This window comes from Triturus cristatus, chromosome 4_2 (assembly GCF_964204655.1).
Source record: "Triturus cristatus chromosome 4_2, aTriCri1.1, whole genome shotgun sequence".
Lineage (NCBI taxonomy): Eukaryota > Metazoa > Chordata > Amphibia > Caudata > Salamandridae > Triturus > Triturus cristatus.
The window spans coordinates 490,834,049-490,858,359 of NC_140586.1; the positions used below are offsets into that span (position 1 = coordinate 490,834,049).

The window sequence follows — 24,311 nt, forward strand, 5'->3', positions numbered from 1 at the left end:
GCTGCCCCCCTATTTGGGAATATTCTAGGATGGGGGTAAAGTAGGACTTAGTCAATCCTTAATGTTAGGCACCATATCGCAAACAGTGCGCACTGTATTAAATCAGACAGATTCTCTTAGCTGGTATGCCTAAGGGGTTTCACCTCAGAGGGAGCTGAGCTGGCGCAATTCCCATAAGGAATAAGGGCTGCATGGCAAGGGCAGGAAGGCACCCTTGCTCATTGTCACATACTTCTAGTTATGAACATTCCTGTGCCTCATGATTTAGAAAGCAAAGGGACTGTGCAAATGTTAAGCATAATTCTCCTCGCCCTAATAGCCAAAGTAGGCAGGCTTGGGTGGGAGCGGTTACCTAACAAGTGGGCTGCTGTCCCATAGATGGGGGACACAGGTGTTCAGGCACACACGGTGATAGAAGGATGGCAGCTAGGTGGGATCAGCAAATAGATGGGGCAATGTGAGCCATGGTGTCTGAAATTGTCCCGCACAGAGTTGGCACCGGGCTGGGTCATGTGAGGCAGTGGAAATTTCCGGTAGGAGGGTGAATAATTCTTGGCACAGGTTCACAAGCCAGAAGGGCCCTTGGTTTCATCAGACACTAGCTGATCCAGGCTAACGTCAGGGGCTATTGTGATAAAGATGGGGTTCATCTATCACCAGTAGGGAGGGATCTCTTCCCTTAGATTTGCAGGAGGCCTGGAAATGAGAGGTTGCAGGTGAGAAATGAGCTGTTTTGGTGAGATTAGCAACTACATGGGTCAATGTGAACTCTGGTGGTCTGAGATGATCCCCCGCAGAGGTGGCATGGAGCTAAGTCAGAGGAGGCCGTTGAACATCCCTGTAAGAGTGAACAGTTCATGGCGTAAGTTCGCAGACCAGAGGGGTCTGGGTTTCATCAGACACGAGCTGATTCAGGCTAATGTTAAAGGCTACTTTGATAAAGATGGGGGCCATTGTCACCATTGCCATCCTAAGGTTAGGTTGACAAACATGAGGTGGGCATGGACACGTTCCACTGGACATGCAGGAGACCCTAGAAAGCAGGTTGCAGGTCAGAAATTAGCTGTTTTGTTGGAGGGGCTCTGACGGCTACAGGGACCGCCTCCAGAGCTGTGACGGAGTTACAGGGTGATCTGGATGCAGACGGGTACAGTAAGGGTACCTCTGCGGCAGACGGGTACAGTAAGGGCACCACTGCGCGGCACAGTAGGGGTGCCAGAGCCAAAGACCAGGAGCCTCAGGGCAGGTTCCTGGAAAACTGCAACGGCACCCCGTTAGTCCTTCGGGCAGTTGAGGGCCTGACCAACCGGGGGTTTGCCCTGCTACGCTCCGCCCCGAAAAAGCCGTGAGTAATAAGAGACCAACGTGTCACGTGATCCGGAAGAGGATCACCGAAAGGTGTAGCACTGTCTGGGTGTCCCACAGTGCTGGCTCATCAGGCGGGCGGGGGCCCCATAGGTTGGTACAGGTGCCCGCCCTTAGGGTGCCCGAGAGATAACCCACCATATTGCATACTTTTGTATGGAATAAACCTGCAGCAATATTTTCCCAGAACAAAAGTTGTCTTGTGTATTTATTTATTCTTGCATGCTCAGACTGTGGGTGGGGGAGTTGCTGATAATGGCACTATGAACGGGAGAACAAAGGACAGGAAGAAAAGAGGAACGGTAGGGATGAAGTAAAATTCTAACATCAGAGATCTCTTGCAAAAGATAACGCAGTGTGATGCATTAATTTAAATCATTAATATACAACAGTAAGCGTAACGTCTTGCAGGAGTACAATTCATTCTGTGAAATTCAACTTGAACAAAATACTAACACAGAAAGGAAAAACAGTTTTTCTGAATTGGATGCGTAATTCCTGATTTTATTTATTTTTAAAAAATGCTGTACACTCAATCAGTCAGTATTTGTAAAGCGTGCTAGTCACCACGGGGATATCCAGGCGCTGCACTGTGTTTGAAGCGGTTGCAAACTGAAGAGTCGAGCATGGCGGTTCGGTTGATGCGCATTCCATTATTTTTGTCATTTTTACACAACACATATTTTCGCTCTACTATATTCATTTACTTTGCAAACCATTCCCCCTTAGAAATGATGGGGCATATTATCAAGCACGGCGTTAAAATTATCGCCGCTTTAGCAGCAGAAAACTGCCGCTAAAGCGGCGATAATGGGCTTGATAATATGCCGCTGAGAATTCCAATAGAAGCCCATGTTGACACCAGAACATGGGCTTCTATGGGTATTCTCAAGGGCATGTTATCAAGCCCATTATTGCCACATTAGCGGCAGTTTCCTGCCGCTAAAGCGGCGATAATTTTGACGCAGTTTCTTGATAATATGCCTCTATGTCTGCACCCCACGTTTCGCAAGGCAAATTTGAAAACGTCGGTTTGTTATTTTGTATGCACTGGTAATTTCTAACAAACACTGGCAGTGCTAATGTGTTCATGCAAACAAGGTTAAAATGCGCAAAAAGAAGTTACTAATGCCCGGGAAAAAAGGATGCACAAATAAGAATATGGTGTAATCAGCAATATATTAAAAATTATCAAAGCAACATTGTAATGTTTTGGTAAAGTTGTATAAAAAAAGGCAATTCAAAATGTACACACGATTGGTTGCGCGGATTGTTTTTCCTCGATTAAGAAGTCTCTCTAATTTACCAATTTACCAGTAAAATAAGCAGTAATTTGTGCTTCGCCAAAGTTATGCTGCCTGGTCTGATTGCTGGTGATGACGGAACTTTACAACTGGTAAATTGTTGTAATAATAGGGTACATGTATATAGGGAACACACTCCGAGGCTTGAGAAGGATTACATCTTGAAACTGAAAGACCTTGAACTAGTGAATTTGTGCAAAGCATGAGTTCAAACGGTTCCTTCGCCGAAACATATTTCTGGGTCGCTACACTTGGTATTACACAACTTAAACATTATTAAATGTGTATTGGTTTTAGATGCAAATGATTAAAGCAGGGATGAAAAACCAGATCTTGTGTGGGGAAACATATATTTTGATAATATGCTAAATTAAAGTAATTTAGGCAACAGCTTATTCTAAGATTCAAGCCGGGATTTCCTAACATTTTTCGCCGCGGCCTGCCTTTTTTGGGGGGGCATGCGCAACACAAAATGTCATTTGGGATTTACTAAGACACACAAATCAAGATTTGCGTAGTTTAGCTAGGAATGTACCCAAAAAGTAACGCACGGCAGTGCTAGTCGCTATGTGCCGAGGAGGCATTACACAGGTGGAGCCTGGGTGTTCCCGTGCATCCACCCATGTATTTTGACACAAATCCAGGTTTGCTAAAGTCTCTAAACCTTGGTTTGTGCCAAAATGATGAGTCTACCCGAGCCTGGCATACTGAGGAGAACTATCTATATTTCTCCTCTTTACTTCCTGTTTCTTTCACTCTGCAGTGCATATTTACAGAGGAACACGCCTTTAAGGAGGTATCCTTTACTACACAAAACCTATCCTGACCACAATGCAGGCACCCTTGGGTTCCTGCATTGGCGCTATTCAGCCACAAGTGAGCCAACACAAGGAGAGAGCAGAAGAGCGCCAGATCTTAATAAATATGGCGATGTTCTGCTCTCTCCCATTCATGCAAGGCAGCGTAGCAATGTCACTTGCCGCATTGCGTGAAAGTTTAGTAAATCTGGGCCTCAATTTTATGTACCAATATCAGATTCCAGAAAGTTGTACGTCAATGAATGCAGGACATTTTTCGAATTTCTTTGATGTTATAAAATAAATATTGGCTTTAGTGCTCAGGGTTACTTAGACCCAGGAGTTGCACCTGGGTCTGAATAGGGCTGTGCTTGCCTTCCGCAATGCTGGCTCCACCTCCTGTGGTGTGTCTGATGGCTCTGCCCCACACTCACAAACGAAAGAGAGGTGCACTGGCAGAATGCACCCTGAACTTGTTTGGACTGTGTCCAGGACCCCTCACACATGTAAGAACAAAGACTTTTGGGGTATAAGTAGCTGTGCTGAACCCCCTGTAAAACTAGATCAATCCTGGAAGAAAGATGAACCTTTGCCAAGGAGAAGAGCGCTTGAAACTGAGAAGAAGGACTGTCCTTGCTGTGTGTTCTGGGGCTGACTTGCAGTTGCTATTCTGCCAAGGAAAGGAGAAGGACTTGTTGCTGTGTGCTGTGTCCCCTTCTGAAGAGGAAATCTCCAAGGGCCTGAGACGAGCTGGCCTCCTGTTGAAACTCAGGGATATAAAAGTTTGCCAAAGAAGACTACTTTTTGCCAACAAGAGGAATTCCTGCTAAAGAAGATCAGCTGAAGAGACTGGAGAGGAAGACTGCCCTTGCTCTGGGGCTGACCTACAGTTTGCTGTTACTACTGAGGAAGGGGACAGGGGACTTTGCTGTGTGCTGTTTTCCCCCCACCTGCTTGAAGGAAGGACTTTGCTGTGTGCTGTGTCCTAAGAGTCTCCAAGGGCCCAAGGAGAGCTGTCCTCCTGTTGCAACTCAGGGACACAAAAGTTGCAGAAGAAAACAGCTGGTGAAATATCCAGTGCATGTGGCTGCGCATTGGTTGTGGCCCTGTGACCTTTGCCCTGCCTGCCCGTGTCTTCGATCACAGTGTGCTCGTCAGTACACATCAAATCTCTGAGCGAGGCCTGCCGTTGCCCCACCGTGCAATCCTGCCGGGTGGTCTCGGTGAGCGAGAGTGCCTGCCAGGGTACCTCCAGAGACGAAGCATTAGGGGTCAATATCACCGCCGCCGACCCGGTTCCCGAAAGGAGAGAGTGTAGTATCGAAGGAATCTCACTCTTGAGTCTGAAGTGAAGAAATGCTTCTTTATTGTAGCTAGCGCGTTCAAAAGCGTGATGTAAACAAACAATCCCACCTGGAGGAAAGTATCCTGCGGGTCCGTAGAGGCAACGCAGATTCGAACAACCGATGATTCTTTTGAAGATATGATTAAGATCCGTGATAACTGGAAGACAATCCAAACGTTTTTTCCTTCCTTTAACTCCTGGTACCAAATATGTAGTATCGAAGGAATCTCACTCTTGAGTCTGAAGTGAAGAAATGCTTCTTTATTGTAGTATCAAGGTTAACGGACCCGCAGGGGAAATAGCTGTTGCTCGGAAGAGAGGCAAGTCGGAATTACAAAGAGAGAAGGTATTCTAGAATACTAAGTAGTATTCTAGAATACAAGGAGGAAGAGAAGATAAAGAAAAGACTAAGCAGAATGTTACAGAGAGCAGCGCTTAATGTGGAAAAGTCACCGCCGCCGGGCCAGGAGCCTCAGGGTACTGTGGTTGATTCCCCGCTGACGTCAAGGAAGAGCCGCGCTGGAATTGGCTCCAGTGCGAGGCGTTGCCTAGCAACCAGGGAGCTTGTCTGCTACGAGAGCCGCGCCGGCCCAGGAAGTACAGAGAAACACGGGGAGCCGCTGCGAAGTGATCAGTGATCCGAAAGAGACCACGCACCCAGGTAACAGCCCCCACAAGTTGGCAGAGCAGAGGCGGGTTACACTTGGGAACAGGGAGCTCGGTGCACAGGCACTTGGAAACTGACTTCCTCATTTGTGTAAAAATTGCGCAGACCCCAGTAGAATGGTCCGGGCTCCCAGCCCATAAGAAGAGGGTGATTTAAAGAGCTGACAGTAACGGCGCGTGCTCGCGCCAGGTGACAAGGGGAGTTTTGCAGCAGTGGGGAGCACCCGCTTTCAGTTACAGTGCAGTGATTATTTCTCCACGTTGGGGCAGTGATTTTGTTGTGTTTACTTGCTTCTGTCCTCGCGACTTGCCTCGCGCTGCCTTCTGCCTCGAGCCTTCGCCCAGGGCTCTATGGCGTTTACTCGTTCCATGATAGAACCTTGGGCGAAGGTGACGGTTGGGGCGACAGTTGACTTCTGCCAGTTAGAGTGTCAGACGCCTTTTGGTGTCAGGGCTTTACCGGATTAAACTACTATTATTATATCCTTACCTGACTCCGGAATTCATCTTTACAAATTGGCGACGAGTGCCCTGACGCCACTGCGGACCTGCGTTCGTATTCTTCACGACCCTCGTGTACATTTCAGACGGCGTCGATTTCTGACACGTTGGTGCTGGGGACGACCTTCGCGAACCATCGGGACGGCGTTGAAGTCAGCTGTTTAAATTACGGTGAGATCCATGCCGACTTGTGTGATAGCGCTCTCCCGCTTAGACGTTGGATTTTGAAGCATTGACTGTTGCACTTTGTTGCCGTGCGCTATACTCGCTTCACACCTTGCTTCACAAGGGACGTTGCCTCTTCCTGGCGGTTTCCTGTGTTCATTCTAAGGCACTTCACCTCAGGGTTTCAGCGAGTGCGCACCTTCTGCGTCACTGAAACGCATTGGCGGACATTTTGGATTGGGCTCCACTCAAACCTCAGCGGCCATTTTAGGAGCGTCTTGTACGCATTTACACGTTCAAACCTTCATTTCTTCACAGTGATGCGCTCACTCAAGTTTGATTTAAAGTATTGATGCGCACACTGTCTGCTGCCTTCCCTATCATTTTGGATGGTCAATTATTACATAGTATAGTTCACGGTGACTTCTACCACTGTGGAATTGAAGTTTTACTTCACTATTATTATTACAGTTGGTTCTTCAGTGATGCACACACTGCCTTGTGCATCTTCTTGATATTACTTTAGCTTTCTCACGTCGTGTATCTTTTCCTTGTTATCTCTATTTTCCTTATCCTTTCTTATTCTGCTCTTTCACTCTTCTCATTCATTTATTTCTTCACTCTCTTTCTTCTTGTATTTTCTTTCTTCCTTTCATCCTTCCACTTTGTCATGGCTTCAGGCAATATTTGGAACCTTTCTCCACCTCAACCCTTCATTCCTGCGCCAGGGGATTCGTCTCTTAAATGGGAAGATTGGCGTGAATACTTCGAGAATTATATCTCTACTTTTGATGAAGAAGGTGAGGAACTTACTCCAGAAAGGAAGAAGAAAATTTTGCTGCACTGCGTGGGAGCGAAAACTATGAAGATTTATAACAGTATTAATAAGAAAGTGAGGGCTGCAGGGGATGATGACGTCTATGCCCATGCCTTGGAGGATCTTACTAATTACTTCAAACCTACTGTTTGCGTATCAGTCCATAGGTACAAATTCTTTCATCGCAAGCAAAATTCAGAGGAGTCCATTGAAGATTTTGTCTCCGCACTTAAAAACTTGGCTCTGACCTGCAGATTTGGTGGGCTTCATGATGAATTCATTCGTGACCAGATAATTATGCGTTCTGCGAATCGTGAGATCCAGGAGAAACTGTGGGCTAAAGGAGAAGCTCCTCTCCAAGAGATCATTGACATGGTCAAGAGAACAGAATTAACAGGTAGATGCGCCAAGGCTGTTCTTTCCGAAAAGAAAAGTCAACATTCTGAGGAGGATCAGACTATTGTAGCCAAAGTGAAACACTCTAGAAATACTACCAAGACGTCTTCTCATGAACCTAAAACTAGGAATGAATCTTCGTCGAAAGTCATGTTGACTGGTGACAAAAGATGTTTTAGATGTGGGAGTAAATTCCATTTGGCGAATGACAAAAACTGCTCTGCCCTTAAACAGAGGTGTACCAAGTGCGGAATTGTTGGGCACTTTGCAAAAATGTGTCATAGCAAGCAAAGGAAGAATTCTAACGTGAAAGTAGTCGTATCTGATGGATATGACATGTCGGATTCTTCTGATGAGGATGACATGAATCTTTTTGTGCTACTGGTTGATGATGACGTTCTGAATGTGAAGGGCAAAAGCAAAAAACCTGTCTGCCATATGGAGATTGGTGGAGTGAACATTGCCATAGTAGCTGATTCGGGTTCACCCTATACAATTGTTAACAGAGGTGTCTGGGAGGAAAAATTCATTCCTGTGATAGGCCGTAAACTTGCCAGTCCTGACATTTCACCTAAGACTTTCACTGGAGAACCTATCGATATTTTAGGTTACAGGGAACTGCCTTTCTTGTTCAAAGACAGACAAACAGTTAGCAAATTGTACATTTCTGAAGTTGGTCCTTCTGTACTGGGGTGGAGGGACCAAGGTAAGCTGGGCATATTCCTAGATCCTAACAGCCCTGATCCTGTCTTGTCTGTGCAATCAGAGGATGCATATACAATGAATATCAAAGAGAGATTTCAAACTGTGTTTTCTGGGACAATAGGGAAGCTTAAAGGATTTCATCATAAAATTGAGCTTAAAAAAAATGCCGTTCCGTGTATCCACAAATGCAGGAACATCCCTTTCTCAATCAGGGATGAAGTAAAATCAGAACTCGTTAAGCTACAAAGAGGTGGCATCATCGAACCTGTGGAGTCTGCAGAATGGGTCGCACCTTTGGTTTGCGCTAAAAAATCCAACGGCAAGCTCCGTTTATGTGTGGACCTCAGGGACCTTAATAAGAATATCCTGATTGATCAGTACCCTTTGCCTAGAATCAGTGAGATGTTTTCTCATACCAATGGAGTTAAATGGTTCTCGACTGTTGACCTTACTGCAGCGTACCACCAAGTTGCATTACATCCTGACAGCAGAAGCCTCACTACATTTGTGACTCCATTTGGATGTTTTAGGTTTAAAAGAGTCCCTTTTGGACTTGCCTCTGCTGCAGCTATGTTTCAGAGGCTCATGCATATGCTGTTCAAAGATGAGCCCAACTTATTAATTTTTCAGGATGACATTATGATCATGGGTACCACCAGGGAGGAACATGACGAGAATTTGTTTAGAGTTCTTAAGACTCTGGAACGGTATGGTCTTACCGCTGACATTCTAAAGTGCAAGTTTGCTGTGACTAGTGTTACCTATTTAGGTCATGAAATTTGCGGTGAAGGCATCAAACCTAAAAAAGAGTTGTTGTCAGCCATCAAGGATGCCCCTTCCCCAAAGAACAAAGACGAAGTGAAGGCTTTTTTGGGGTTGTCTGAATTTTATGCAAAGTTTGTAAAAGACTTTTCTTCTAAGACCTTCCCTCTTAGACAGCTGGTTAAGCAAGGATGCAAATTCGTGTGGTCTGATGAGTGTGAGAGGGCTTTTGGGGATATAAAAGATGACATTTGCAGAGCCCCACCTTTACAAGGTTTTAATCCCTCATTACATTCCATTGTCACCACTGATGTCAGCGGGAAAGGTTTGGGGGCGGTTTTGAGCCAAATTGACAGCCTGGGAATTGAAAGGACCATTGCTTTTGCCTCACGCTCCATTACACCTACTGAGGAAAGATACTCCGTTATAGAGCGTGAGGCTTTAGCATGTGCATGGGGTTTGGGACATTTTCGGCAGTATGTCTGGGGATTTAACATTACCCTAAGAAGTGACCATAAACCCCTGGTCAAGGTACTTACTACTAAAGGTTTACAAACTGCCTCTCCCCGACTAGCACGTATTTCAGTGAGAATGTTGGATTACAATTACAATGTGCAATATGTTCCTGGATCAAAAAATGTGGTTGCTGACTGTTTAAGTCGGTTACCTTTGCCTTGTACAGATGACTCCGTTGGAGAAATCGAATCTTTTTGTGTTGCAAAAATTTTGGATGACATTTCTTGTATTTCGCAACATGAATGGTTATCAGCACAAGCTGGAGACACTACTTTGTGCCAGATAGGAAAGTATATTGTTGAAGGCTGGCCCATAAAGAAAGACTTACCCCACAGTTTACGTTCTTTCTGGGAATTGAGACACGAGTTGTCATTGGAAGATGGTCTTATCCTCAGAAATGGCAGAGTCATACCCCCTGCTTCCCTTCGATCCAAAGTGCTCGATATCTGTCATGAGGGGCATCTGGGTATTGGGAAGACTAAGAGTAGGGTTAAAACCTCTTACTGGTGGCCGGGGTTGGACCTGGAAATAGAGAGGAGAGTGAGAAACTGTCTGGCTTGTGAAAACTCTGATAAATCACAGCATACCTTGAAACCTCCCCTTCATCCACTGTCAAATCCTAGTATGCCATGGACAAGATTGGGGGTGGACATTTTTGGGCCTATTTGGGAAAATGGTGAGCAGGTTTATCTCATTGTCCTAGTAGATCATTTTTCTAAATGGCCAGAAGTGGAAATTGTACAATCTGCTGATGCTAAAGCCGTCATCAAGTTTTTGAAAAGTGTGTTCATGAGGGAAGGGTTGCCCAAGTGTATTGTAACTGACAATGGCCCACAGTTCGTTTCTGACAGCTTTAAGCGGTTTGTCAATGACAATGGCATTTCTCACAAGACTACTTCCCTGTACCACCCTGCTGGTAATGGTGCAGTGGAGAGGTTTAACCGTGTGGTGAAGGGAATTGTGCAATTGGCCAATCATAATGATCTATCGTGGAGGAAAGAATTGACTCACAACTTTTGGGCTTTCCGTGTGACACCCTGCGAGTCTACTGGCTCTAGTCCTTTTGTGTTATTAAGAGGCAGGACACCTATCACTAAAGACTGTATTGGATGGTCATTCCCCAAGAAAGTCGACTGGTCTGTGGAATCAGTTAATAACAGGATTACACATACCCAGCAAAGGAGTAGGGACCATTATGACTCTAAGCATGCATGCAAACAGGTCAATATTCATGTGGGACAGTGGGTTAGAGTCAAGAGTAGTGGTTTTGTTAAAAAAGGATTTAGCCGCTATTCACAACCCCTTATGGTCAAAGAAATCTTTTGCAATTCTGCACGTTTGAGTGATGGGAAGGTGTGGCATTTGTCGTCCCTGTCATTGTGCCGGGGAGATGGTACCTTGCCCCCACAGTACTCTGATCCAGGGAGGAGGTGGGGCGGCACCTCTTCTAGATATGATTGGATTCTTGATGACGACATCCACCAGGGATATTCCCATGTAGGTAGCGAGGTTCCACCTTTAAACGATCCTGGGGAGGGCACCAGTGGTTGTTCTGCCTCGAGGGGGAAGTCCAACAGTCTTAGTGACTCTAGTGTTGTTTCCAATGATCAACCGATTCCTGAGAGTTCCACTGGAGAGACCATTGTTCGCACGTCATTGGATTCCACTACTCACAGTGCTGACGATACTCCCCAAGTTGGTATTCCTGATACACCACAAGATGGTTTTCCTCCTCATGAGCTTGACGTTGGTGTTTCCGATGTTAAAGAGTCCATCGTTAGTAGACATGGAAGAGAGATAATTCCTCCAAAAAAGTTACAAGATTTTGTATGTGATTAATTATACATTGTTTCTCCTCCTGCTTGTGATTTTCCTGTACCAAATTTTCCCTTTAGTTCTTTCACTACCTTGTGGTTCCACATATCCTGTTTTATTTTATTCTGTAAATGAGGAGATGTGTTGTGTTTACTTGCTTCTGTCCTCGCGACTTGCCTCGCGCTGCCTTCTGCCTCGAGCCTTCGCCCAGGGCTCTATGACGTTTACTCGTTCCATGATAGAACCTTGGGCGAAGGTGACGGTTGGGGCGACAGTTGACTTCTGCCAGTTAGAGTGTCAGACGCCTTTTGGTGTCAGGGCTTTACCGGATTAAACTACTATTATTATATCCTTACCTGACTCCGGAATTCATCTTTACAGATTTCAGTTCCATTGACTGTAACAGAACTTTCTTTTATCGCTAAAAGCATTACAAAAGTGAACTTTGACAACAGAGATCTACCAGTTTGTTTTTGCTACAAGAACACAATGAGAGAACATTTTTTTTACATCAAAAGGTTTATTGTGTATGTGGGAATCTATGTCGTTTGGTCTTGCCTAATTTTAGATAAAGAGATCTATTTTTATAAATACCTGTGTGGTGTCCATTTGTGGTGTTTCACTGGATTACTGTGGGTGTTGGTGCAAATATTTTACACATAGCCTTGGGGATAAGCCTGTCTGCTCCTGCCAAGCTACCAAGGGGGTGAGCAGGGGTTATCTACAGTGTGTTTCCCCCTTACCTTGACTAGAAGCAAGGGTCCCTATTTGGTCAAAGGTACCTACCTCTGCCAACTAGAGACCCCCATTTCTAACATATACATTTTGAAAACCTTACAACAACATACCAGTGAGAGATGTAAGCCCTCCAACCTATTCAATTCTTTTTCAATTCCAACCAACATAAGGTCTCAATTAGCAGCCACAAGATCATCCAAACAAGCTCTAATTTTAATACCGCGGTAAACAGCCTCCTGCATAACTCTTGAATCATCAAAACTAGCCTGCGTTGTCAGATAATCTGTGTTTTGGCAATATTTAATTTATACCCTGACATTTGACCAAAGGAAGCAGCCAACCATCCTCTTTTCAGCATTGCTATAGCTGATGTTGTGGTAACAATAGCCACATCATCGGCATAAGTCAGCACTTTATAGGCATCCAGCTGGATTTGTACGGATTGAATGATCCTGCTCTGCTCTAATCGAACCAGAAAATGATTGATATACAATGTAAACAGCAGAGGGGAGCACAGGCATCCTTGCCTTGTCCCTCGGGTAATAACAACTGGTTCGGACTCTAGACCCATCACACAGATTCGGGCATTAGAAGACCTATACATGTTTTTAACTGCATTAATAAATCCCCATCCAAAGCCCGCACAACACATCACAGTCTATAAAAACTACCAGTAGACACAGTCAAACGCCTTTTCAACATCAAGGAGTAGCAGCCCAAGTGGAGCCTGTTGAGCCGTAGCTATATCAAACAGGGTCACCACCCAATTAATATGGTTGACCGTACCTCTTCCTGGGATAAATCTGTGCTGACGAAACCAAGGGGGTAATTACACTAGAGAGACGCAATGCCAGGATTTTAGCATAAATGTTATCATCGCTATTTAGAAGAGAGATAGGTCCATACAATCTCAGTAAAGTTGGTGGTTTATCCCTTTAAAAAATATATATATATATATTAGCAGCATCCCATGATATTGCGGCCAGCCTGCGCTGAGCTGCCTGACAAGCTACCAACCTATCTGTTATTAATTCCGGAAAAAGATTTTATTAAACTCCAGCGCTAATTTGTCGGGATGTGATGCTTTACCTATCGCTAATGAATTAACAGCATTCTCAACATCTTCCAGGGTTATTGGCAGATCTAAGTATGTGGCATCTTCACAACTCAGGGTTTGACCCAACAGATCTTGTGGAAAGGAACCAAACAGGAATTCCCCTGTTCTAACATCCTCAGAATACAAATCCTGATAAGAAGATCTAAATACAGTTAGGATCTCAGAAGGTTTACTAACTAGATTCCCAGATGAGTGCTATTCCACGCTCAATCTCCTTATTCCATACACGTTTGGCAAGACCCCTTCCGGTAGTCTCTCCAAATTCATAGCATTCTCTTTTAAATATTTGATATCTACAAGCAATATCTTTAGACCACAATAGATTAATCCTGGCCCTACAGCGAGCTCCTGTGGCCTGAGCCAACGTATTTGATACCTTGTCAAAAATGCATTGTATCAAGCTGCATTCGGCTCTTCTCAGATCATCATACAGACCCTGGACCAAAGCATTATGTTGCCTTTTCTTATGGATACCGAAGATCAATATTTCCCCCCTAATCCCTGCCTTCAGGGCATCCCAAGCTATGGAGGGAGAAGCAGTGTTCCTATTTATTTCCAAAAACTGAGTAATCCAGCTTTTAATGTGTGTGATAAATGTATCATCTGCTAATAGCTTCCGATCAAAGGAAAACACTCTCTGTGGCCGGATAAACCCCTGAACTGAGATATCTATGGCTACTGGACAACGATCGGATGTAAGTCTGGGAAATACCTGAATTTTGACCATAGCAGCCACACGCCGAGAGACAAAAAAAATAGTCAAGCCTAACCCATTTATTATGCGGAAAAGAAAAATAGGTAAATCCAACATCGGGGTATCGATTTATAAACCACAGGTCCATTAAACCATACTCAGTCACAAGCTGCTGCAGTGCCCTAAAGACTTTGGGCTTCTTCCCAGTATAGTGTCTGTTGCTAGTTTGTAGATCTGGGCCATCTATTTGTAAATTAAAATCCCTGCACATGTCACAGAAGTTGGCCAAGAAGCCAACTCTACATTGAGAAAAATCAAAATGTGTGCCTCATCTGTATTTGACCCATACACAGAACATAAAACAAATTTACAGTCCCCGACCACACACTCAGCAATAGCCCAGTGCCCTCCACGCGTACACAAGTTTTAGCCAATATTGCCACCCCGCGTGTTGTAGTGTTATGTTGCATAAACGCTAACACCGTATACCCCTATTCAGCCATCACCCCACGTTTCTCCCAGGGGATGTTTATTTCCTGTAAACACAGCAAACACAAGGAGATGATGGACGGAGCCCTGAAACTTTTCAGACACTCACCCCCACTCACAGATCTGGGTTGAATCCATCATCATTCTTTAGCTCACCCCACCACCTCAGTTCAGACCCAGCTATATGCAAATCAGTCTTGACCCTGTGCCTCATATCAACAGTCCAGCCCGTACTGCCAAGCCAAGTCTTCCCTGAACCGGAAACAAGCATCCTGGGACCAGTTTCTGGGTAACACCCTTCATCAGCCAGGCTAGCTTGAATCCAGTGGCAAAGTGAGCAAAGGACCCACGTCTTGCCATACCCTGCCAACTTAGGGCAAACAAAGCAAACACAAGGAGATGAGGGACGGAGCGCTGAAACTTTTCAGACACTCACCCCCAGTCACAGACTGGGTTGAATCCATCATCATTCTTTAGCTCACTCCGCCCCCTCAGTTCAGACCCAGCTATATGCAAATCAGTCTTGACCCTGTGCCTCGTGGGAATGATGGATTCAACCCAGATCTGTGACTGGGGGTGAGTGTCTGAAAAGTTTCAGCACTCCGTCCATCATCTCCTTATGTGTTTGTTTGTTTTTTCCTGTAAACACACTACATCTCAACTCCATTATCACCCTCTGCCTCTTAGCCCTATCATTCAGACCAGAGTCATTGAACATACACACCCATAAATTCTCAGCCATTAGCCCATCCCCCATCTAATCAAATCATGTTCCTTCACATTTGACCATAGAATTACATTTTTGTGTATATCTCCCCAACTTAAACCTTGCTCCAACCTCATCCACCATTACTTTTTTGTTTTTCTCCCCAAGCCCATCCCCCCTCCCCATGCCCCAACACTCCCAGCCACTCCCCACCCACAGCCCCAAAATGCTGTGCCCCCAACCTCCCCCGAAACCACCCCATCCCTCCCTACCTAATGAGGCAAAAGGACCCAGTGTCCTTAGTGATGGGAAGCTGACATTCTGCCCTCCGATTTGCCCCCCCCCCGAAAAACCCCATTGTAATAAGAACCTAGTAATCTATTTCAAAATACTATCAAAACCAATATATATTATCCCAAATTATTCTAGATTGTTTGCAAATATTCTTTAGCTTGGACCTCAGAGGTAAAAATCTGTGTCTGGCCTCTACTAACAACCTTCAATTTGCAGGGTTGAGCAGAAAAACCAAAGCCCCTTTGCCTGAAACATTGGAATCAATTGCCACGGTTGCCACCTCTTCTCCACTGTCGCATGACAGAAATCAAGGCAAAAAAAATCACTCCCCTTCCCTGCCCTTTTCCTATCTGGTCGTGCAAGGTCATGAATAGCCTCTCTAGCCAAAAACCTACTCAGGCAAATCAATATAGCTCTTGGCTTAGCTATTAACTGTCCCGAGCCCCTATGCTGCTTGAAAGGAAATCAGTGCACCCTCTGAACCTCTGTGTCCCAGAACCATTGTGTAAGTTCAGGGAATGCATGTGTAAACAGCTCTACAATGAATTTCTGAGCATTTTTTCCCTCCATGCCTTCAGGAATACCAAGGACTCTCAAATTATTCCACCTTAGGCGGTTTTCCAAATCAGTTAGTTTCCATAAAGTATCATCCTTCTGTGACTTTAGGGATTCTGTGATAGTCTTTTGAACCACTAATTTATCTTCGAGCATAGAGATGCTTGTCTCCGCTTCAACAATCCTCTCTTCATATTCCATACAGGCCTTGGCGTCCCTGCGGATGAAGTTCTGCAGCTTACGGCATGCCCCTTGGATTCTTTGGCTCTCCAACCGCGTTTCTTCTCTATGAGCAATAATGCTCTGGTAGATAAAAGAGAGCGAGATCTCCTCTGGACCTTCTGCCGCCCCCACAGCTGTCGTCAAGATGGCTGCATCTCTGCTACCTTCCAGGCCAGGAGAGAAAGAATAGTCCCATACTAATGACCCTATGGCTCCCGTTGACTTAGAGCTCAAATTCTCTTTTTGCTTCTGAACAGTGGAAGAGCTGACCCCCCCATGTTGCTGATGTTTCCAGTTTCCACTCTCAAGCTGCTTGACTCGCTCCCGTCACTATGCAACATTTCACCACCAGACCAATCCTTTACGCCTGCCAAGCTCTCATCTCCAGAGGAGTTAGAGGGATCTGACAGCGAGAAACAGTTGTCTCCAGAATCCACCACCTGTGGGGCATCAAGTTTATCTAGAATGTTAGTTTGGTCGCCCCAATTCTGGGTTTCTTGTCAAGATTTACATCTGGTCCTTGGTTTTTCTCCCCCCCAGATGTCTTACATCTTGGAACTCTACCTCATGTTCTCTATCCGCATCACCATACAGGGGAGGCATGAGCGGGTGGTCCCCTCCAGCCAACATCATCGTTCCATCATCCAATTCCCCATGGATTATCAACTACACCCCCACTTCCATGGTTTCCCTTATTACCTCGGGAGGGTCTTGGGGGTAATTGGAGTGTCGCTTCTTGGTTTACTTCATGATTTGTCTTGGGGGGGGGGGGTATAAGGTCCAAAGAAGCATCAGACCCTGCGACCTCAGTCTCGACACAATTCTTTTTTTTTAACCTTATCAGCTCAAGACGCTGAAAAAAGAGCCAGCGCCGCTTTCTTTCCACAGGTGGAGGAGCCATTACTCTGCCCAGCATCAGCTGAACCGAGAGGGATAACCGCTGCTGGCCGCCGCACTCCTCCCGCAGTTCCTGCTCCCTTCACTGAACCAGCCCCAGAAGTTAGTCCGCTGGTTTTCGCACCTCTCACGGGTTGAGCCGGCATTGGAGCCGCTGGCCGTGAAATATCGCTCCAAGTCCAAAGCAGCACTGGCCCAACATGCAAAAACAACCAGCCTCGTTGCTGCGCCAGTAACATGTGCATCCAGACACCGACCGCAAACAAATCCCAAATCATGAGGCTCGAGGTCCAGTAACTCCACGTAAGGGGGGGTCAGAAGGATGCGCGACTCACCTCACTCGGCCACTTCTGCGACCGCCATCTTGCCTCCCAAAAAAACGGCATTGGTTCAAAGTGTGGGTTATTTTCATTTTCTGGCCACTTCCATGCCTCAAGATGTACTGTTTTGTAGATATATTTGAAGTGATCAAGCAAAAAACGTTTACTGTTGTGATTCTCAAAAAAAGGTTTGCTAAATCTATTCCGTTTGTTTGTCTGCACATTATGACTGAATTTTGTTTTGCTAATACTTTAATTATGAGTATCTCACTATATCATGTTTCATAATATTTCACATAAAATGTGGTTTGTGTCACAATAACGATCAATGCTATTATTCTGCTAGTTTGGGACATAAAGAGGTAAAACGGCTCTGCTTTTCTTTCAGAGCAACCTTTGTTAAAAGTTTCAGCAAATTCTGGGATGAAGTTGAAAGCCAAACTATTCTACCAGTAAGTTATAAATAATTACATTTTCAAGTTAGCATGTACAGTACTTATTTCAAATGATCCTGGTCTTTACATGTAACATTTTCACATCTTCAACATACACCCACATTTTACAATGAAATTTCCATATTGGTTTTGTTTTAATCTCTCATGCATAGCCAGATAATTTATAGCAGAGTTGCCACTATGTAGACTCACTTTTGTAACCAAGTATCCATATGTGCAGATATGTTGAACATATACTCCAGTTGTTAGAAATGGGATTTCTGGTTGGCTAGGGCATGCGCCTAAGCCAGGCAGAAACCACCACTCTAGTCAGGGCAAGGGAGTTACACGCTGACGATAACCCCTGCTCACCCCCTTGGTAGCTTGGCACGAGCAGTCAGGCTTATCCCAGAGGCAATGAGTAAAGTGTTTGTGCAACACACACACACAGCAGCAACACACTAGGCACACCACAAAAGAAACTCCACACAAGGTTATTTAGAAAAAAATAGCCTTTGTATTATCCAAACCACATTAGAATCACAATCACAAAATATACACTGTGCCAACTGGCACCAAGTAGAAATTCACAGGGGATTATATACATGACATGCCAAATCGGGCCACTGTCAGAACCATCACAAGCGCAAGTAGTAAAAAAAAAACACAACCAGTAACTACTGGTACAATAATGACCAGAGCATTATATCTAGCAACATAAACGCATTACGTCTGCATCACTTTGGGCAACAATATCATAGCATGACATTTGGATTAGGCAGCACCACATTAGGCAATAACATTAGGCATAAAAATGCATTAGGCCTAAACCTCATAAGAATAAACCCCTTATGCACCCTCTGTAGGCATCACATTAGCATAAACACATTATGCATACATACCATGAGCATAAATCACATTCGGCAACCATCATTTTAGGCATAAACACATTATGCAGTTTTGTAGAGCGTGGAGCTCTACCAATATCACCAACCTGACCAAAGGCCAACTGGCCTTCCTCTGGGGCCCAACGTCCTCTGTCCAAAATGTCAGGGCTCTAACTGGGGCCTTCCACTGGCCCTTTGGCTGCCAATGCAGCAAAAACACTGTGTGCTACGTGCTGGGGCCGTGGGGTGCATCCCACCCCTTCCTCGCTCTCAAACACACATGCCCCCGCCGTTACAGCTGCGTGCTCCCTCGTGGTGCAGCTGAGGCGAAATGAGCACTGGCACCGACAGTGCCTTTAAAGCCCCACTCCGGGACTTTTAAATGCCAAATTGCCCCCTCATTGCAGCTGCCTTCCAATAGGCGGTGCAGCTGAGAAAATCAACAACAAGCACCAACAGTGCCTTGTGTGCCCCCTTTACCGGGGCTCCTCCGGTGCCCCTCACAGGCACTAACAATGCGCATTTTTAGCCCCACTCACCGGGGCTGTCTTCTCCGAATTCATGGCGATCGGAGTTGACCGTGCAGAAACTCAGCCCCACTCACCATTCCCTTGGGGACTGAGTTGTACTCCTCTGCAAGGCCAGGTATGTGACTTCCACTCCTGCCAGGGAACAGTGTTGCTGCGGGTGGTCGCACTCCGATGTAGGGGACCCGAGCTGACTTCTCGGTCCTCACTTGTGACTTTGGGGGACACGCGGGGTTCTCCTCTGGCACAGGGAGCCCAGTCCCTGACCAGGCGCTTGTTGCCTGATTTCTGCACTTCTTCGCCCGGATTGGTCAACGGACCTCGCAGGTGGCCCCGCCCACAACCAGGTGGCCTGCCTGGGTTCCGGGTTGCCGCTCGTGGTGCGGCAGCCTCTTTCTGCACATAAAGATGCGGGGTGGGCTCCCGCTCGGTGTTTGCAGCACCACAAGTGTGGGGTAGGCTCCCGCCTTGAAATGCAAAACGCGGGGTGGGCTCTCGCTCCTTCTCTCCTGCAGCACGACGAGGGGTGGGCTCCTGGTCCTTCTCTCCTGCAGCACAATGCGGGGTGGGCTCCCGCTCCTCCTAGAGCACGGGGGAATCCCCATGCCGGGGTTCCCTCCGAATGCAGTGCACCACTGCTGGGCACATAACAGCCGGGTGTGCTCTCGCTTCACTCCTGCAACCAGGGGCAACCAAGACGAATGGTGCAGCGCTCACAAGACGCTTGGAGCCAGACATGTAGAGGGGCACAGCTGGGCTCAGGCAGGCCAGCTCACAGGGCCCTCCAGCAGGAGGGCAGTCCCTCATGGCAATTCCTCCTGGGGCCCAGCAAGCAGCACCCCAACAACTGCACAAGGAAGCACCCTGCCAGCACACCCTTCATGGGGTCGCAAGCCCAATATTTATACATCATTCTGTCTTTGTTCTGCCCTGGCACAGGGCTGGGGTAACCAGTCCCAACGGGTTCTGGGGAGTATTGGAGCACTCTGTTTACAGAGCTCCTCTTCCCCTTTGTCAGGTGGGGGCTCGGTCATCAGACACTCCACTGGGGGCAGAGCCAGCATTCACCTAGGCAGGCACAGACCTATTCAGGGTCAGGGGACTACTCCTCCCACTACTACAAATGCAGATCCCCAATTCAGCCTAGCGCTGACTCACCATGCCCTCCCTGGAGCCAGACATGCAATACACATCAGGCAGGCAGACACATAGCACACAGAAATGCCAACTTCTAAAAGTGGCATTTCTAAAATAGTGATATTAAATCTGCGCACACCATTGCACAGCGTTTATTATTACTATTCCAACCATACCTAACTTGACCACGCTGCTCCTCTCATATCGGGAATTACCACTGAAACACTTATCAGGTAATCCCCAATGCATTCCTATGAGAGGGCAGCTTCACAGCAGCGAGAAACCAAAAATGGCTGTTTGTCACTACCAGTACATGTCACACACTTAAGGCACATGTCCTACCTTTTACCTACAATGCACCCTGCCCATAGAGCCAGCTAGGGCCTACCTTAGGGGTGACTGACATGCAGTAAAAGTGGGGTCACACAGACATGGCACACAATTTATGTGCCACGTCACAGCTGCAGTAACACTGCGTGCACAGGCCCTGCACTGGCAGAGGCCTAAGACAGGTTTGAAAGGCTACTTTGGTGGGTGGCACAATCAGTGCTGCAAGCCTACCAGTAGCATTTAATTTACCAGCCCCGGGTACCTGAGATACCACTTTACAAGGGACTGACAGGTAATTTAAATATGCCAAACAGGTGTAGACCAATCTTACCATGTATACCAGAGAGATCACACACACTTTACACTGGCCAGCAGTGTTAAAGTGCCCAGAGTCCTAAAACCACCAACACCATGTCAGAAAAAAGGCTAGGAGGAAGACAAAAAGTTCAGGGCTGACCCTGCAAAAAGGGCCAAGTCCAACACCAGTCTAGTGACACTGAAGCGCCAAATCATGCTACATATTCCCACATCCAGCTTCTCATGACAGAGTCCATGTCACTGCAAGAAGTGTCCCAAAGGTATGTTTAAAAATTATTACTATGTTGTAGGTTTCATTTTCATTAGCTAATCGCCCCTCTAACTAGGCATGCTCACATTTGACTCAGGAGGAATAACATTGATGACTTCCAATTATCTCATAGTATTTCCTTCCTGAACCATCAAAAATGCTAGAATATTAGTATAAGTAGAAAACCAGTAGCCCATTAATATAGAAGATGAAGAAGTTAAATAATTTTAATGTCAAGTTTAGCTCCATGTAAAAAAAAATGTTGATTTAGATATTGTATTACAAGTATTCTGAAACGGTGTTATTTGTATAAGAATGCAATACAAATGACGTGATAAACTGCAAACTATGTGCCCATCATAGATGGCCTTGAATTAGGTATGCCATTTTCTAAAGCATATATATCGACTATATGACTGAAGTCTACCTACCAAGATCCTGTTTATGAAAGGTTAGATGCTGGAAAAAGTACAGTTGTGTCCTTATTTGGGCTTTGTTTTGATGCCACCACCCCATAGTTTCAACTGCTGTGTAGCAGCAGGTTGGAATGTATTCCGTTAATAGGGGGCTATTTTGGCTTCACCTTAAGAATATGGTGTAAACTATTCTCCCAGATGTTGGAAATTTAGGACAGCATGTCTTGACCGTTGCATAAGGTGCTGGCGCCATGTGGGGATATAATGAAGTAAGTGGTTTACAAATTGAGGAGTATAGTTTTTGCTGGCATCATTTTAGTTCACCTCAATGTTCTCCCATTTTCCCTGCCTTGAGGAATTCAGCTTGAAATCCTAAAAATGCAATTAAGCTCCCGCCCCTTCTGCTGCTAATTTCAGTGCGGGTTAAAACAAGTCACTAGTTGAAGTCTGGAGATTATTAAAGAGTGCACAGGAACGGATGCAGTCCTTCCAAGTGCCATGCATCAGGAGTTAGACTTACGCATTTCAGAGTGGTGATCCGCATCACTGCACTGAAATGTATTGTCACACATTTAAAGCGCCTCAGCTGCTTGCAGCTGAGGGGCTTCTATTTAGCACCTCCGCTAACAACAAAGCTCCTAACTTGGGGGCTGCTGGCTGTTCTTGTATGACAGGCTTGAGGGGGATGGCTCAGCTCGTGGCTAGCTACAATGATTAGCACGATATAGTGCATTCACTGACGTCATGAGCCTGCCCCATGATTTAGTTTGCCCAATCACGGTAGACGGGCGCTGCTGTACGGCACAATTTCAGTTGTTTTGCAGCCAGCAAACTGGGCCTGCTGCTTCAGCTCTCAGCAGGTGGCCCGGCCAGCGTTATGATTCCGGCCGCAGTGGCATGACTACCTCAGGTGCCACCTCCAGTGAGTCCAGTGCAGCCAATTCTGCCAATGCAACGCAAGTCGGTCGGAGAGGAATGTCCGATCTGGATAGTGGCAGCTTTGCTGCACAGGACAGTGTAATCATCGCAGCTGGCCTTACCGTCAATGGAGCTCTGCGCTGAGAGTAAGTGAAGTGTCATGCACTGTTTCCTCTTGTCTTCCAACTGTAATTTACTTTTAGGAGTGAGTCATTCAGCCCACGTACAGTTACTTACAGCAACTCTGTAGTCTGCCCAAAGTTGAATTTAGCTGCGCATAAAGTCAGCGCAGCACTGCAGCAGAATATAAGGAGAACACTTGAGTCAAATTCTGCGTGTTACATTATACAACACTGTTTGTTAACCATGAAGGGTCGACTCGAGTCAGTCTGATTGGAATTTACGATTTAAAGGTCACACATGCATGCCCTCAATGTTTAATTATCATGCACATTAAGCGGAACATGCCTCTGTGAGTGAGTGTACTTAAGGTCACGTAACAGATCCAGACCGGCAGGCAGTTTGGCCCCCTGGTGGCAGTGGCACCTTTATTTGTCTGACTTTAGCCCGGTTAATATCCTGATGCATAGTGTTGGCCCACTGCATGCTGAGCAGTTTAATAGCGTTAACTTGATCCAAAGGTATTGAAGGGCACCAGCCGAGTTATCGGGTCTTGTGTTTGCAGGGGCAGTCAGATCCTCACCCCACAACACCACCATGCTCACAGGTTTACCGGAGAGTGGCCCCCATCTGTGTCTGCTTACATGCAGGCGGCTCAGGGGTGCCATCCCCCCCGCTGTTCCGCTCGGCCTTTAGCAACGCAGTTCAGCTGTAATTCTATTAGCGCAGCCCTGGTACCAGAACACCAATCCGAGCAGGTTGGCGTCACCAAGCCATTGCCTCCACACCGTTGGAGCCAAATGGTGCACTCCCAGGGTGTCTGTTAGGGGTGCCCCTCTCTCTGCTACCCTGTTCCTGCACTTCATCTTTAGTGACTGGAGTGTCAATCTGGGACGGCTGGGGCCTCTCTGTTGCTACTTCTTCCCTCCTGCGGGCTAGTGGGGGTGGGTGCAACCTCTAACCTATGAGTACTACCCCCCTCGGCTCACTTTTAAGTCAGGATACTGCTGAATGGGACCCGCCTGATGAGAGCTTCGATTTCTGCTCCTGATCCATCTGTCTGTTTCAGAAGGACTGAAGCATTAATGATAAGTGAGGCAAAGGACTCTTGGTCAGGCATTCTCCCAGGTGAGGGTATAGGCCAGCCTGTCCACAGCTGCCAAGGTTTCATATTGCTATATGTGTAAATTTCAATAATTTCATTGTAATTATGGGTCAGCCACCGCAGTTGTTTGCACCAGTTTTAAGATGTTAGAGTTTCTCGGTCTAATATCTGCCATTTTTGTGCTTCCCTTTCTTCATTGCTTGATTATTTTGCTCGCAAGAAAGTGTCACTCATACTCTTCGAAATGTCACACATAATTGCATTGAAATTTTTAAAATGTCACACATAGCAATCTGAAACCTTGGCAGCAATGCGGATGACGGATATGAAATCCCATCATCAAAATATATAACTGACGTCTGTGTCAGAAAAATCTGAAGAGTGAGAAGTTATAGTTGAAAATCCTTTTCATGAATGAAAACAACTCAGATGAAGTACATCTTAATTATGTAAGTCCTCAATGAGGTGGTATTTTATACTTACGTTACTGTTAGGCACAGAGCCATACTCAGGTTGGTTTCTCAATTCATATTGACAAAATGGGTTGTATTTCAAAATATTGAGATCTTTATATTAAGCTACAAAAATATTAACTCCACAATATCGACTGACACTGTATCCTAAACATAAGCATATCTAGGTAAGTATAGATTTGCACTTCTTAACGACACATTTACGTACTT

At 45.9% G+C, this 24,311-nt stretch overlaps 1 protein-coding gene across 1 annotated transcript in view; it reads left to right on the top strand.

Moving 5' to 3' along the window:
• Positions 1-24,311, top strand: part of LOC146834591 (ferric reductase 1-like) — a 285,647-nt gene that overhangs the window by 40,313 nt on the left and 221,023 nt on the right. The window contains exon 4 of the mRNA XM_085600125.1: positions 17,575-17,638. Within this exon, the coding sequence (XP_085456251.1) occupies positions 17,575-17,638 (64 nt within the window). The remainder of the gene's footprint in view (positions 1-17,574; positions 17,639-24,311) is intronic.